Source organism: Phlebotomus papatasi, chromosome 2, assembly GCF_024763615.1.
Source record: "Phlebotomus papatasi isolate M1 chromosome 2, Ppap_2.1, whole genome shotgun sequence".
Lineage (NCBI taxonomy): Eukaryota > Metazoa > Arthropoda > Insecta > Diptera > Psychodidae > Phlebotomus > Phlebotomus papatasi.
In genome coordinates, this window is record NC_077223.1 from 71,381,008 (window position 1) to 71,393,982 (window position 12,975).

At 34.6% G+C, this 12,975-nt stretch overlaps 1 protein-coding gene across 5 annotated transcripts in view; it reads left to right on the forward strand.

The window, feature by feature from the left end:
* Positions 1–12,975, forward strand: part of LOC129804264 (tumor protein p53-inducible nuclear protein 2) — a 31,206-nt gene that overhangs the window by 16,082 nt on the left and 2,149 nt on the right. For 2 of the 5 annotated variants that reach the window (XM_055851413.1, XM_055851415.1), the window contains exons 2-4: positions 6,160–7,107; positions 7,186–7,306; positions 7,711–7,800. In XM_055851413.1, the coding sequence (XP_055707388.1) occupies positions 6,662–7,107; positions 7,186–7,306; positions 7,711–7,800 (657 nt within the window). In that variant the 5' untranslated portion in view covers positions 6,160–6,661. Of the gene's footprint in view, positions 1–6,159; positions 7,108–7,185; positions 7,307–7,710; positions 8,137–12,975 lie in introns of those variants that run through there. The other 3 variants (XM_055851416.1, XM_055851417.1, XM_055851412.1) reach the window with 2 other exon arrangements.

Here is a 12,975-nt window from a genome sequence, read left to right on the forward strand (position 1 = left end):
AATACTGATAAAGTCACTGAGAAAAAAAACAATGTTTTTCTGCTCCACTAAAACAAATGTCTCATTTTCTCATCCATATCATACACACAAAGCAATAAATTCTGATAAAGACTGTTGTGGGGGAAATAGAAAAATGAGAAAAATATAGGCGAGAAAATATTCCACCAGAAAACTATTTAACGCGATTAATTTTCTTATCAGAAATTATTAGATAAACATTTGCTTTCTCCTAAAAACCGTTCACTTCAGGGGACAATCATCAGCAGAGCCAAAGATAGGAGAGGGTTAAAGGGGTAAGGACGAAGAGGTGATAAAATTTTCCATGCAAACAACACTTTTATATAAAGTACCTATTGAGGTATATAGAAATATAGATTATAGATAAAGTCAACCACCAAGAGAGGGAAACACGGGAAAATGTAGTGAACGGAAATTCACTATCAAATGGTCAATGGACTGTGTTGTTTCTTTTCTGTGTTCTTTTTCTCTTTCGAAAAAAATACGTAAACAATTTTTGCGCTATCGCCAGACGCAATGGCGGTGTTAATGATAGAGTCCTCTAATCGCATGTGTGTTTTCCCCAAAATTTATTACATTTTTGTCATTCTACTTGGTGATTCTGCAGAATTTCAGGGAAGTATTGAGAGAGATTATTTACTTGTTTTTACCAAATTTTAATTGTCAATTATTGTTTCTTTTTATGAGTCTGAATAATTGCATCATTGATAAATGCCTAATGGCCTCTACACACTAGAGCAATTTATGTCCATATTGGAGAGTTTTTCCTACACAAGCGTAAGGAATATGCTTCAATATGGATATAAATTTCTCTAGTGTGTAGAGGCCATAAATTCCAGTGTCTTGATTTCCCATTTCTTATTTTGTTTTAGAATAAGAATTTTTTCAAAATGTGTGGTTATGTTTTTTAATTTCAAAAAAAAAAAAAAAATTTTTGGCTATTGTAAAACCTAAAGTCACGATTTGCTGTGTTTTTTCCCATTGTATGACAACTCAATTTTGAACTAAACCAGTAATTCCTAACCTAGAAATGTAATAAAAAAAATTCAAGTTCAGTAGGGGAAAGTGCCCATGCTTTGCACGGTCCCAAGCTTCATAATTATTAAATTTTTCCTATGTTTCTGAATAAATGTGACTCCGCAATATATTTTAAAAACAGGACACTTACCTCTAGTTTTTAAAACATGCATGCGGTGAATCACATTTATTGAAAAACATAGGATTAATTTAGTCATTATGAAGCTTGGGACCGTCCAAAGCATGGGCACTTTGCCCTAATCCCAGAAAATCCTTCTGATGGTTTTTACTATTAAAAAAATAAAATTATCAAAAATAAGTCGAATCCCTTATCTATTTTTCAAATAACCAAATTTATCAATTGGTATATTTTTCGAGGTTATGCGCAACCTAACCTCACAATTTCAAATATCTTCCTTCATGGCTTAATAATAAGTACGATTCCCTTTTGTATTGAATACCACCCTGATTTTGTTTCAGCTGTTTTATCCATTCATTTTATTTGACTGAATGAAAAATAATCCTAAAAGAAACTCCACCAATTGAATAAATAATTCAGCTGACTGTTGATGATAAAAAAAAACAATATGTAAGAGACATCTTTCGAGCACAGAAGCACTATTTATCGTATATATTCACAAAGCAATTGATCTGGAAAAAAGCTATTTTTGCATGAATAAGATGATTATGCTCTTCTCAACGAAAAAAAAAATAACCACACACTGAACAGTAAATAAAAGAAACGGAGCAATTTGAGCAGAGAGACACTAAACAATGCTGTTTAATTGCGCAATAATATTGCAATTGAATTGGGGGGCTATTTTAAACATCAATCTCGGTGATTTATGGGATTTTTCGTGTTTAATAGAGAGAATGAGAAAGAAAATCCCGATAGATGATTTGTGCAATTTCAATTTGATACAATTTAATTATATTTTGGGTATCATGGGGAAAAAATCAACATAAAAATAGCCTCTGGGTGTTTTTTTTATTTGTTTTGGTGCAAAAGAAAAACAAAATTTCATCATTTCAGCAAAGAGTTAATTTTGGGTATGGCAATCAAATTTATGGTGAACTCTGTGCAGTCTTTTTTTCATCGGATGATTTTTTTTGCTGTATCGCTGCGATATTCTTTATTTTTCTGACGGTTTTTTTTTTATTTTTTTTTTTGTCCGAGATGTTCTAACAATTTCTTGCCCATGCAGTTCACCTTCAAAAGTGCTTGAGATTGTCTGCTATTTGTCTCAATCATTCAACTTTGCTGCAACTTCTTTTGTCCTCAAGTGAGAACTTCTTCGGTGTTATTTTCTCGTTCTCTGTGTCACATTAATTGATATCTAGAATTCTGCTGGTCCCCCCTCTCCTCTTCTTAACTTAGTTTACGTTCAACTGTAGAGTCAAATATTAGCATATATTACGAAAGCTGAATACAGATTCAGCTTAATTCATATTCAATTCCTTAATTGCAGTTGTTTCACAATTTCCACACTTTTGTGATGAAAAGTTAGCAGAAAAAGTCGAAACTTAGGATTAGAGTATTTTTGGCATATTCGAGCTTTCATTATAGAAGTTTCATATTACATCTTGAGAATCAAGGAGATAAACTCCTACCGGGTGCGTCAGGGGTGGTTACCCTCTTAGAACAGGAAAACACGAATATTTTTGCCAAAGCTATCGACACTACAACGCACCTTCCTCAGTGGTGAAAATCGTGAAATGTCTCTGAAATTTGTCTCTTTCAATTGCCGATGTCCAGAGAAATATTCGATCAGCAAAATCCCAAGTTTCCCCGGTGCATCCTCATTAGGAGTAGAGCATTTGAAAGAGACAAATTTCACAGGCATTTCACGATTTTCTCCACTGAGGAAGGCGCATTGTAGTGTCGAAAACTTTGGCAAAAATATTCGTGTTTTCCTGTCCTGAAAAGATAACCACCCCTGACGCACCAGGTAGGAGTTTATATCCTTGATGGCATTGTAAGCATAGGGGAGACTGGGGCAAAAAGTCATAAATCGAAAAATTCAAAATTCAGGGGCTTTCTTTTGAATAAATCGTCCGTAGAACGAATTTCGCGCGGAGTAAAAGTAGTCAAAACAAGAAGTAGTTAATAGAAATGCATCAACAAACAGTACTTTTTGACCAGAGTTTTTCAATAAATGGTTAGAATATTTTAAAATTTTACCTTAATAAAAGAAATAAAAAGTTTTATTCTGAAGAAGAAGCACAGTGTTTTCAAATTTCCGGCGTCGCAACATAGTATACATTTAGGCGTATTTCAAAAATCATTTCATAAATTGACTCCCAATGGTAGGCAAACTTGCATAATTGTATGTGCATAATTCCGTCCGGGGCATAATCCCGAAATGCATAATGCCAGGACTGAGTGTATGTCCTCTAAGTATTTTTTCAAATTTACGGAAGCCCGTAATGAAGCGAATCAAAATATGACATTACCCCATGTCTGGTACTATTTGCCCCAGCATTTTTGAGAATTTTCACAAAATTACCTTTTAGAAATTGGCTCTATAAACGTATTTCCTTACAAAATAGAGGAAAACTACTTTCACAAAGTTGTAGAGCGGTAAATTTCCTATAAAAACTGCGCTAATTAGAAATTTTTGAAGCGCTCGAGCAGCTTGTAAAAAAATAAAATATCCGTTTTGTGACTTTTTGCCCCAGTCTCCCCTATTGTTTACTCCTAAACTAAAGAATTTCCGGGCTAGATTAAACTTGTAATTGTACAATTAGAAACATATAGTGCCATTATACTATATCAAGGCAGTCCAGCTTTGGTTGGATCAGTTGCAGTAAATGTGTGTCGACAGACCTCTTCATGCTGAAAGTCGTTTCTGTACCGGCCTCTCTGTCATTACTTTTCTATTCATTTACTGGACTAATTCGAGACTGATACGCAGTTGAAAAATCTGAAGCTGCTGCGGTTCGAAACCGAGACCTCACAGTTATACTGATCGACTGAGGCTGTTGACCGTAATCTTTAAAGACTGCGTAAGGACCCAAATAGATTCAGGTTGATCATCGAGAATATTTAGCCCGTAAAATATGGCACTAAAGATTTATTTTAAACTGTCATACACTGAAGGGTTTAAGATCATCAATTCACTGAGAAAAAAGGGGGGTGCGATTAACTTTTTTTCCTCATAACTTTAACACTTTTTAGGTGTAAAAATATATCATCATTTTTTAATGTTAATTTTACATCTTTTGAAGGGTAAAATTAACATGAAAAAGTATAACTTTAACCCCTAATACATCTAAAAAGCATAATATTTACACCGATTTCGGATCAATACTGCAGGGTAAAATAAACATTTCCGGAATGTTATTTTAACTTTTTCGGACTTCTCTCAGGGTTAGATGTCCTTTGCATAAATTTCATTTACGTAATCCTTTATTATCGAATTTTACAGGCTAAATATTCTCTAGGATCAGCCTAAGTCTATTTGGGCCCTTAGGTATATTTTCGTTTTAGGCCTCCGTGATCATATTGCATCGGGTTGTATTTGTTGGATGCGACCTATAATTTTTCGATTTTTCCTTCTAATGCGTGCCCTTTTTGAATTGTTTTATTTTGACTGGAACTTCGGAATACTTGGGCAATATATATTTTAATAGACAATCTTATACCTCAAATTTCCTGAGAAGGACCATAAGATCGTCTTCAGACTAGAGGTTTAGTCCAGTTCCCGAGGGTCTCAAAACCTTAAACAGCAACCGATTTTATTGATTTTTCAAAATGTAATATGTCATTTGCCCTTAATAATCCAATCCTAAGTCAATTTTTTTCAAAAAATCTTGACTGATAAGATATTAGAGAAGTTAAGCCATATGGCTAAGCCTTAGGACTGAAGCCCGTATAAGTCAATCTCATGAAGAAACAAAGGGGATAATTGAATTTTACGAAACTTGCGTTATCCGAAGCTTCAACACCTTCCCATGCTGCTGTAGAACATGTCGTGCTTTGTTGACAACTATTCCGTGTGTTTTTAAATAGAGGATTTTCAAATAGAGCAATATCAGATGGATGCTATTTGATTTGAAAGTTGCCTACTTCTAGGGGTGTTAGAAACGGGTACCATCAAACACGGGGTAGCACCGAACACTGCGATTTTTTAATTAGATATTAGACTTAAGAGGACGAGACCTGTATTTGTACATTTCAAATCTTAAATTCTAAACTAACATGCGATTCTACATTCGGGCATTAAATTTCAGCGTAGTTTTTTTATTCTAGTATTCTAGAGAGAAACACACCAATCATAATACAAGTAGAACAACATCCCAGAGTTGTTGATCGGGATTTTCTTTGTGTGTTTGCCTTTTTTTCGCGGATGAAAATTATGGCATCAGGGAGAGAAAGCAATAAATTTCTGTGTTTGTGCGATTATTGAGCGTGTCCAATTGCATTGTGTATACAAATGTTTTTTTTTCTTCTGTGTTCTTGTTGGAAAAAAAAATTTAGTATAATTACGTTGATGATTTCGCCGTGAGTCACAAATATACTATATAGGTATAGTTTCTCTTTTTTATGTCATGTCTGAGGAATATTTTTGGAGACATCTCACTCTCTCTTGAGACGTGTCCTATTTTAGCGGAAGGCATCAATTTCAGACAATTGATCATCAAGAGAGCCAAAATGGTCAATCACACTGATGTTTTTTTTTTAAACTGACTCCGGGACACAATGGGCAATTTTTGGCACAATTTCTGTCCATCTTCTGATCAATTGAAACTGTCTAGAAGAGCTAAAAAAGACACCCACAATTTTGGGAGTCAACAATAGGTCATTCTCTCAATAATTACGAATGTTTTTTTGTTCTGTGAGATTTTGCAATTGAAAAGAATTGATATTAATTTTTGGGGGAGGTGACTTTTGGTTCTTTTGAAATTAATGAGACAATTTTGATGGAGTTTAAGAACCTCTGCAATTAGAAGCTTGTCATCTATCGTGACCTCAAGCCATGAACTTGTGCACCCATGATAAAATGACCTTCCTTGGGTAGAACGGTCAGTGGGAAAAGGAGAGGAGCAGCAACACAGAGACAAGACAGAAAATGAGTCGACAGTAAAAAGTTAATATTCAATAAATTATTCTCTTTGTTCCAGAAACCTGATAAACGGCTGTTGATAACGAACAATACAACACTACAAATCTTTATCGCATACATTTTCTTAAATATTTAAACAAACAAAAAAAATAATATTGAGGCAATTGTCGAGCTACTTGGGCGTTTTAGGAATTATACTGTACATTTCGTTTTTTTTGAAGAATTAACTGTGAAGGTGACCTGCTGAACAGATTTAAGAAATTAATAATTCTTCTTGCAATAAGACTGAGCTATAGAAATTTGCATTCATTTGGAAGATAAGAGAGGAACTTTACTGCTTGCACCAAAACTTACAAAAAAAGAAAAAGAGAAAATTCTGAAGTTTTGCGTGTGTTTTCTGTGATCTCAGGAGAGAAAGTTTTAAGAGAAGAAGTTAAAAGGAAAAAAAAGGGGAACAACTTGAGGATCGATTCTTCTTTTGAGAGATTTTTATTTGGCAACCAAAAAAACAAAAGGGACACGCGAGAAACTCGTGAAAAAAAGTTGGGATTTACTGTATAATGTTCAATACGTTGGCATCCTATCTCTTGGGAAATTCGATTAGTAGCAGCAGCACTTGTGGAGCCAATAAAAAGAAGGAGGAGGAGAATCACGACAATCGAACTGGAGACGCGGATTCACCGTCAGCTGATCGACACAATCTACTGCGTACCGTTGCTGACGACGACGACTGGCTACTGGTGGAGCGTGATTGCATTGCCGACGACGACGTTAGTCTCCCGCGCACTGACTCTGAGGAAGAATTGCCCATTGTTGAAATAAAAAATAGTCCTTTGGTAACTAAGACACGTCACAATAGTCGTCATGCTGAACCATCGACAGCCCTCGTGGCCGTCAATTCCATGGAGGAATCCTGGTTCGTGACACCACCATCATGCTTCACAGGCACCCAGGCCATCCACATGGAGACGTCGCCACTCGAGAATCTCCTGATTGAGCATCCGAGGTGAGTTGTGCAGAAATTGCAATTGATGCATCATTGCACTTTACCTCAATGTGTCTATTTTTCTGGCATGTCTTGCAGTATGTCTGTATACCACAGCATCCGGGGCCCTTCTCAACCCATCGAGAACGACATGGTCGTGCTGAACTATGAAGCCGAGGAGAATCAACCCCATCCGGCCGACGAGAGAATCGTCAATCATGTAAGCGGGACTTTCTAATCTACCATCCAACTCCTAATTCACAATCATTCATCATGCTCATTTCTCTGTTTTTGCATGCTTTAAAATCCATTTCCTCTCACATTTACCAAGACAATTGGCAAGAATTGGAGAAGACAAGGAGCAGCTAAAACCGAATTATTAAAAAGCTTTTGAGATGTTTGAAAACTTTTTCTTTTGTTTTATGCTAAAAAATACTTAACACAATCCAAATTCCTAAATGATTGAGACATCTTCCCAGGCCCTGCTTTTGCTTGCTCTTGTGTTTTATTTTTTTTTCAAATTTGTGTTTTATGGCAAAAGGTTGCGGATGATTTTTATTCTTTCCTGAGAGTGCACGTGAACACAGGACACACAGAGAACTATCAATTATAATCTCATTGCAGACAACTCGAGTCTCAGCCAGGGTCCGGCGCTCGGATCGCGTCGTGTCATTGGAGGAGAAGCAGGGCTATTTGTATCGCAATGCTCAAATGGTAATTTTTTTTTCTTGGACCTTCTCACTTTCAAAAGAAAATTATAATCCCCAAAAAAACCTCAATTATGCTCTAAGAATCCTCTCCAATTCTCAACAAACACACATACACACATTTGTCACTGTTACCTTACACATTCAAAGGATTTTTTGGCATGTTGTGTTGCTCTCTGTGTATTTCCTGGCCAAAATCTCCTCCATAACACTTCACCCAGACACATATTTATTTTTAGTAGAGAAAAGTTTCGTCATAAAAATTATTATTGCAATCATTGTGTTATTCACGATCATTGGCTCAATATTATTTCACATAGTGTTTTAAAGTGGATTATTTTTGGTTTTTGAATATTGAAGGACTAGTTTTTTCTACAGAAATTTTAATAAAAATATGACAATTGGATTGTAAATTAAATGTAGAGCTCTTGTTAAAAGAACTGCCTAATTCGTCGATCAAGGACAATAAACAGGAAATTAGAAAATTTGTAGATACCATTTTAAAAGACTTATTTTGAGGTGGTATGTCTCAATTTTTTGTTGAAAATATTTGGGCGTTTGTTTGAACTTTCTTGAAAAAATTAGGTTCTAGACAGCTCTATATAGTCGGTTGAATCAGCAACTGTGTCAACTGCTTTTACATTTTATCTGCATTAATTGCAAAAGCCATCCAGCGATGTTTCGTTCACAATGAATGTAGACACGAAGCAAAAACAGTTAGCACAGATGCTGATTCAGTTGACAATATGGCTTGGGACACAAACAGATTCAGTAAGGGAATTCTATAACGATATGACAATGTCATATGACACATTTTTGTAGTAAATTCGGGAGTAGGATAACGTAAAAGCCCAATGAGCATCGAATGGCCAATACAAGGAGCTTTATGAAGGTTTCAGTAACTGATAAGAACTTGATTTTCATTTAATTTATCCGAATTCACCGCATAAAATTTTTAAATTATCACTTATGACATTGTCATTCCGTTATAGAATTCACCTGCATAGGTTGATCCTTGAAAATGTACGCGAAAGGCTTACAGACTGTGGCTTCGAACATTTCACCTACTTTTAAAACACACATTTCCTGAAAACATAAGGTCACATTTGTTAAAGGAATATGGGAAAAATATGGAATGTTCGAAGCTACAGTCTGTACAAAGCATGAAAAGCTTCCTCTATTTAGATTGTACGTTTTTCATTTACGTAACGTACGCATCGAGCGTTTTTCAACGCTTTTTTGACCATTTTTTTTGTCTGAGATCAGGTAAATTCAGTTTCAAGAACAAATTAGTGATAATAGTAATAAGCTAAGACGAGAATAATTATTGATTTTGTTCTCAATCTGGATTCTAAAATTGAAGCTTGAAAAAAGCCTTAAAGAGAATCGAAATTATTCCAAAAATTAGAAAAATGTTGTCAAATATCAATTACACAGGTTTGTAAACAATTTATTCGATAAATATTTTGATCATATTAAAAGATTATTATTTAGATTTTTACAACAATGCTTGGTTACTTAGCCCTGTATCAAGTATTTTTAAAATATTTTAAACATTTCATCAAGATAGTATTTCTTAATGACTCCGGCACACCTTCTAGATCAGGAAAATTTCATGAAGTCGAAATTCGAAACCCTTTCTTTCTCACATGTTTTGCATTATGACTATCTCATTCTTACGCATACCAAATTCGATTGAGCTAAATTGAATGTGGAGTGATGTTTAGTGTGTGATGTTTAAAGTGTTTGCGAGAGAATGAGATAGGCATATGCAAAACATGTGAAAAAGAAAGGGATCCGAAATTCGACTTCATGAAATTTTCTTGATCTAAAAGGTGTGCTCGAGCCATAAGTAATAAAAAATAAAACACAAAATTAAGAACTTTTGAAATAAGTAAAAATTAAAATTGGAAACTAATTTGAAATTTCGGTCTTTATGGCTCTGGTACACCTTTCAGGGTCGAAAAACTTCAGGAAATCAAAATTCACATTCCTTTCTTTCTCACACGTTTTCCACACGTCTATCTCATTCTTTCACAATCCAAATTCGATTTAACTAAATTGAATTTGTTGTGACGTCATATAGGTATTCATATTTCGATTTCATGAAATTTTCCTGATCTGGAAGCTGTGCTGGAGCCATTAATATACTTAGTTTAGTAAATACACTTCTAGAGTACTTTGAGGATTTTTTTAAATACTTTTTTTTAACTAGTTGTAAGGGAGTTGTACGACTTTAATATTGGTTCAAAAACGAAACCAAGAAATATTTAGAATACTGAAAAAATCATGTATATTTTTTCCTTTTCATTTTTCAATTCCAAAAATAATTATTACATTAAAACATTAAGAATTCAAATTCTGGTAATAAATGCTGATTACAAAAAGCACAACTTGTTATAAAAGATGGCCACGAGTTTAAAAAAAAAAACTTCTAAATACTAAAAACGGGATAAGGGAAGGTTTTCAGGCTTTGCACAAACTCTGTCTTCGAACACTTCATAGTTTTCCTATATTCCTTTTGTTTGATCCGTCGAGGAATCTGTATTACTGGCTTCAAACCTAAAGCTTAGCTATATGGCTTAACTTTTATAATTCTCTATCAGTCAAGATATTTTGGAAAATTTAACTTAGGATTGGATTATTAGGAACGAATAACCTATTAGATAGACTTTGAAAAAACAATTAAATAGGTTGCCATTTAGGATTTTGAGACCTTCGGGAACTGGATTAAACCTCTTGCCTGAAGATCGCTTAAGGATGGAGCCCTTAAATAAATCGCGTGGATGAGCGCTTTGTACGCCAGAGATTTCTCCTGAACCCTCAGCCTCCCTCCTAACGATCTATTTCCTACGGCAATCCAACATGAACTAACTCCCAATACTAATTCTATCTGCGATAGAGGAGACTGGGGCAAAATTTGTCAAAACGAAAATTTCAATATTCACTATTTTCTAAAACAAAAGAGACTGAGGCTTGAAATTTTTATTATAGATAGCCTTCAGGACCTTCTTAAACTTACAAATTTTCAAGGGATTCGAAGGAGGATTATGCAAAATAAAAAAATAATAACATTTTGAGCTCTATTTTTGGAATATTTGGCTTACAGAAAATATCAATACTGATTAGCTCAATTTAAGCACATCTCTCGTTAAAATAGAGAAAAATTATCTTCGACAAAGTTGTAGAGAAATAAATTTCCTATAAAAATATGTCTATTTGATATTTTTAACGTTTGTGAGAGTAAAACGTCACAAATTATCCGAAGACTGACAAAATTTGCCCCAGCAATTTTGAGAATCTCCACAAAATCGACTTACAGAAAATGATTCGAAAATCACATTTCTTTCGAGATAGAGGAAAATAGTCTTCTGGAATGTTGTAGAGCAGTAAATTTCCTATAAGAATATGCTCATTATAAAACGTTTAACCCTCTAACTGTGTTTTCCTTAATATGCGAAAAAAAAGTTCTAAAACAATGTTTTCTAGGATAATTATGATCCAATAAAGTCGAAAAAACCATCCATTCTTCATTATCTCTTTTAGTTTAGGCGCTAGGTGAGAAAATATAAAAAATTTTTGAAACGCTTTTTGCTTCTAAAATTCAAATTTTTAGTTTTTTCAAATTTTTTTTTAAATAAAATATACAAAGTAGAATGACATATCTTTCAGTAAAAAATAAATTAATTTTACTCAGATAACTTTTTAAATCGGTATTTTTATGGAAATTGGAAATGAGTTTTTTTTCACAAATATTTTTTGTTGCTTTTTCTTTGACCTGTCACACAAAACTGGGAATAGCAACAAAACGAAGAGTCAAAATGAGTTCAAACTTTCAAGAGATGTTTATAAGACTATTACCGAGGACACTATAGCACTTTTAAATAAATAAAACCTTTTTTGTCGCTGTAAATGTGATTTTTGTGAAGACCGCCTGGAGGCGGTCTTACCCGTTGGAGGGTTAAGTTCTCCCTTACCCCTTCCGAAGAGGTAACTCACAGGCTAATGCCCTAGACACCCTTATGCCCTAGACACACTTACGACTAAAGTCCAGAGACGACTAAGCTAGTTCATAGCTAAGTCAGTTCCTGACACACTACAAATGAGGCTTAGTATTCACTGGTATCCACAAAACATAACTTTCGTGGGTTTTTATGCAGACATTTCTACTGAAATGCACTAATACTCATCTGAAAATGAAACTATTTGTAAATTCATGTCTCAGTACACGTCGAATAATTATTGTTAATTACAATTATTTGTGAGGTGGAAGCTAACTCGCGACTTAAGCCAATTTTGGCGATTCTAGTGAATAATTCTTGTTGTTATACGTTAATTGTGAAGTAAATTTAAAAGTAGTTTCATTTTCAAAGGATCACTTGTGCATTTCAGTAGAAATATCTGCATAAAACCCACGAAAGTTATGTTTTGTGAGTGCCAGAAAATGTTAAGCCTCGTTTGTAGTGTGTCAGGAACTGACTTGGCTATGAACGAGCTTAGTCGTCTCTGGACTTTAGTCGTAAGTGTGTCCAGGACATTACGAGTTAAGTTGAGAGACGGCTTAACGTAATTATAATCGAAATAATGATCAGATATGACGTAAGTTTTTCTGGAAATGTGCCACGTAATACCAGTTTTTAATTTGAGTTCCAGTTAAAATCCCTAAAGCAAAAATCCTGGAAGCCAAAATCCCGAATTTTTAAAAGTGTCATAGATAGTCCCACTATTTCGCGCTTGCTGGAGGCAAAGGGAAATTTTCTGTGTCTTGGGAAATCATTCTACACATTATCCTCCATATAATTTCATCCCTTTCAGGATTTTGGTTCTTTCGGGATTTTGGCTTTCGAGATTTTTTCTGTCTCCGATTAATTTATCTTGCCACTAAAAGGGGGCCCGTGGTGCAATTGGTAAGAGCGTTCGGCTCTTGGGCGGTGTGACCCTCGGCTCGAACTGTCACAATAATTGTGAGTTCGAGTCCCGCTCGGTGCAAATGACAAGCGTCTGAATGGACATTTTTCACGAAATATTGTAACCTGAATAATAAATTTTTAATTGAACAATGTACAAAGTGGCAAAAAGAGCCCAATAGGGGAAAGTAGGGCACCTTTGAAATTGGGATTTTTCACCTATTTTTTCTTAATAAAATTGAGCTCTATCGTGATATAATTTAGCTGCACAAAAA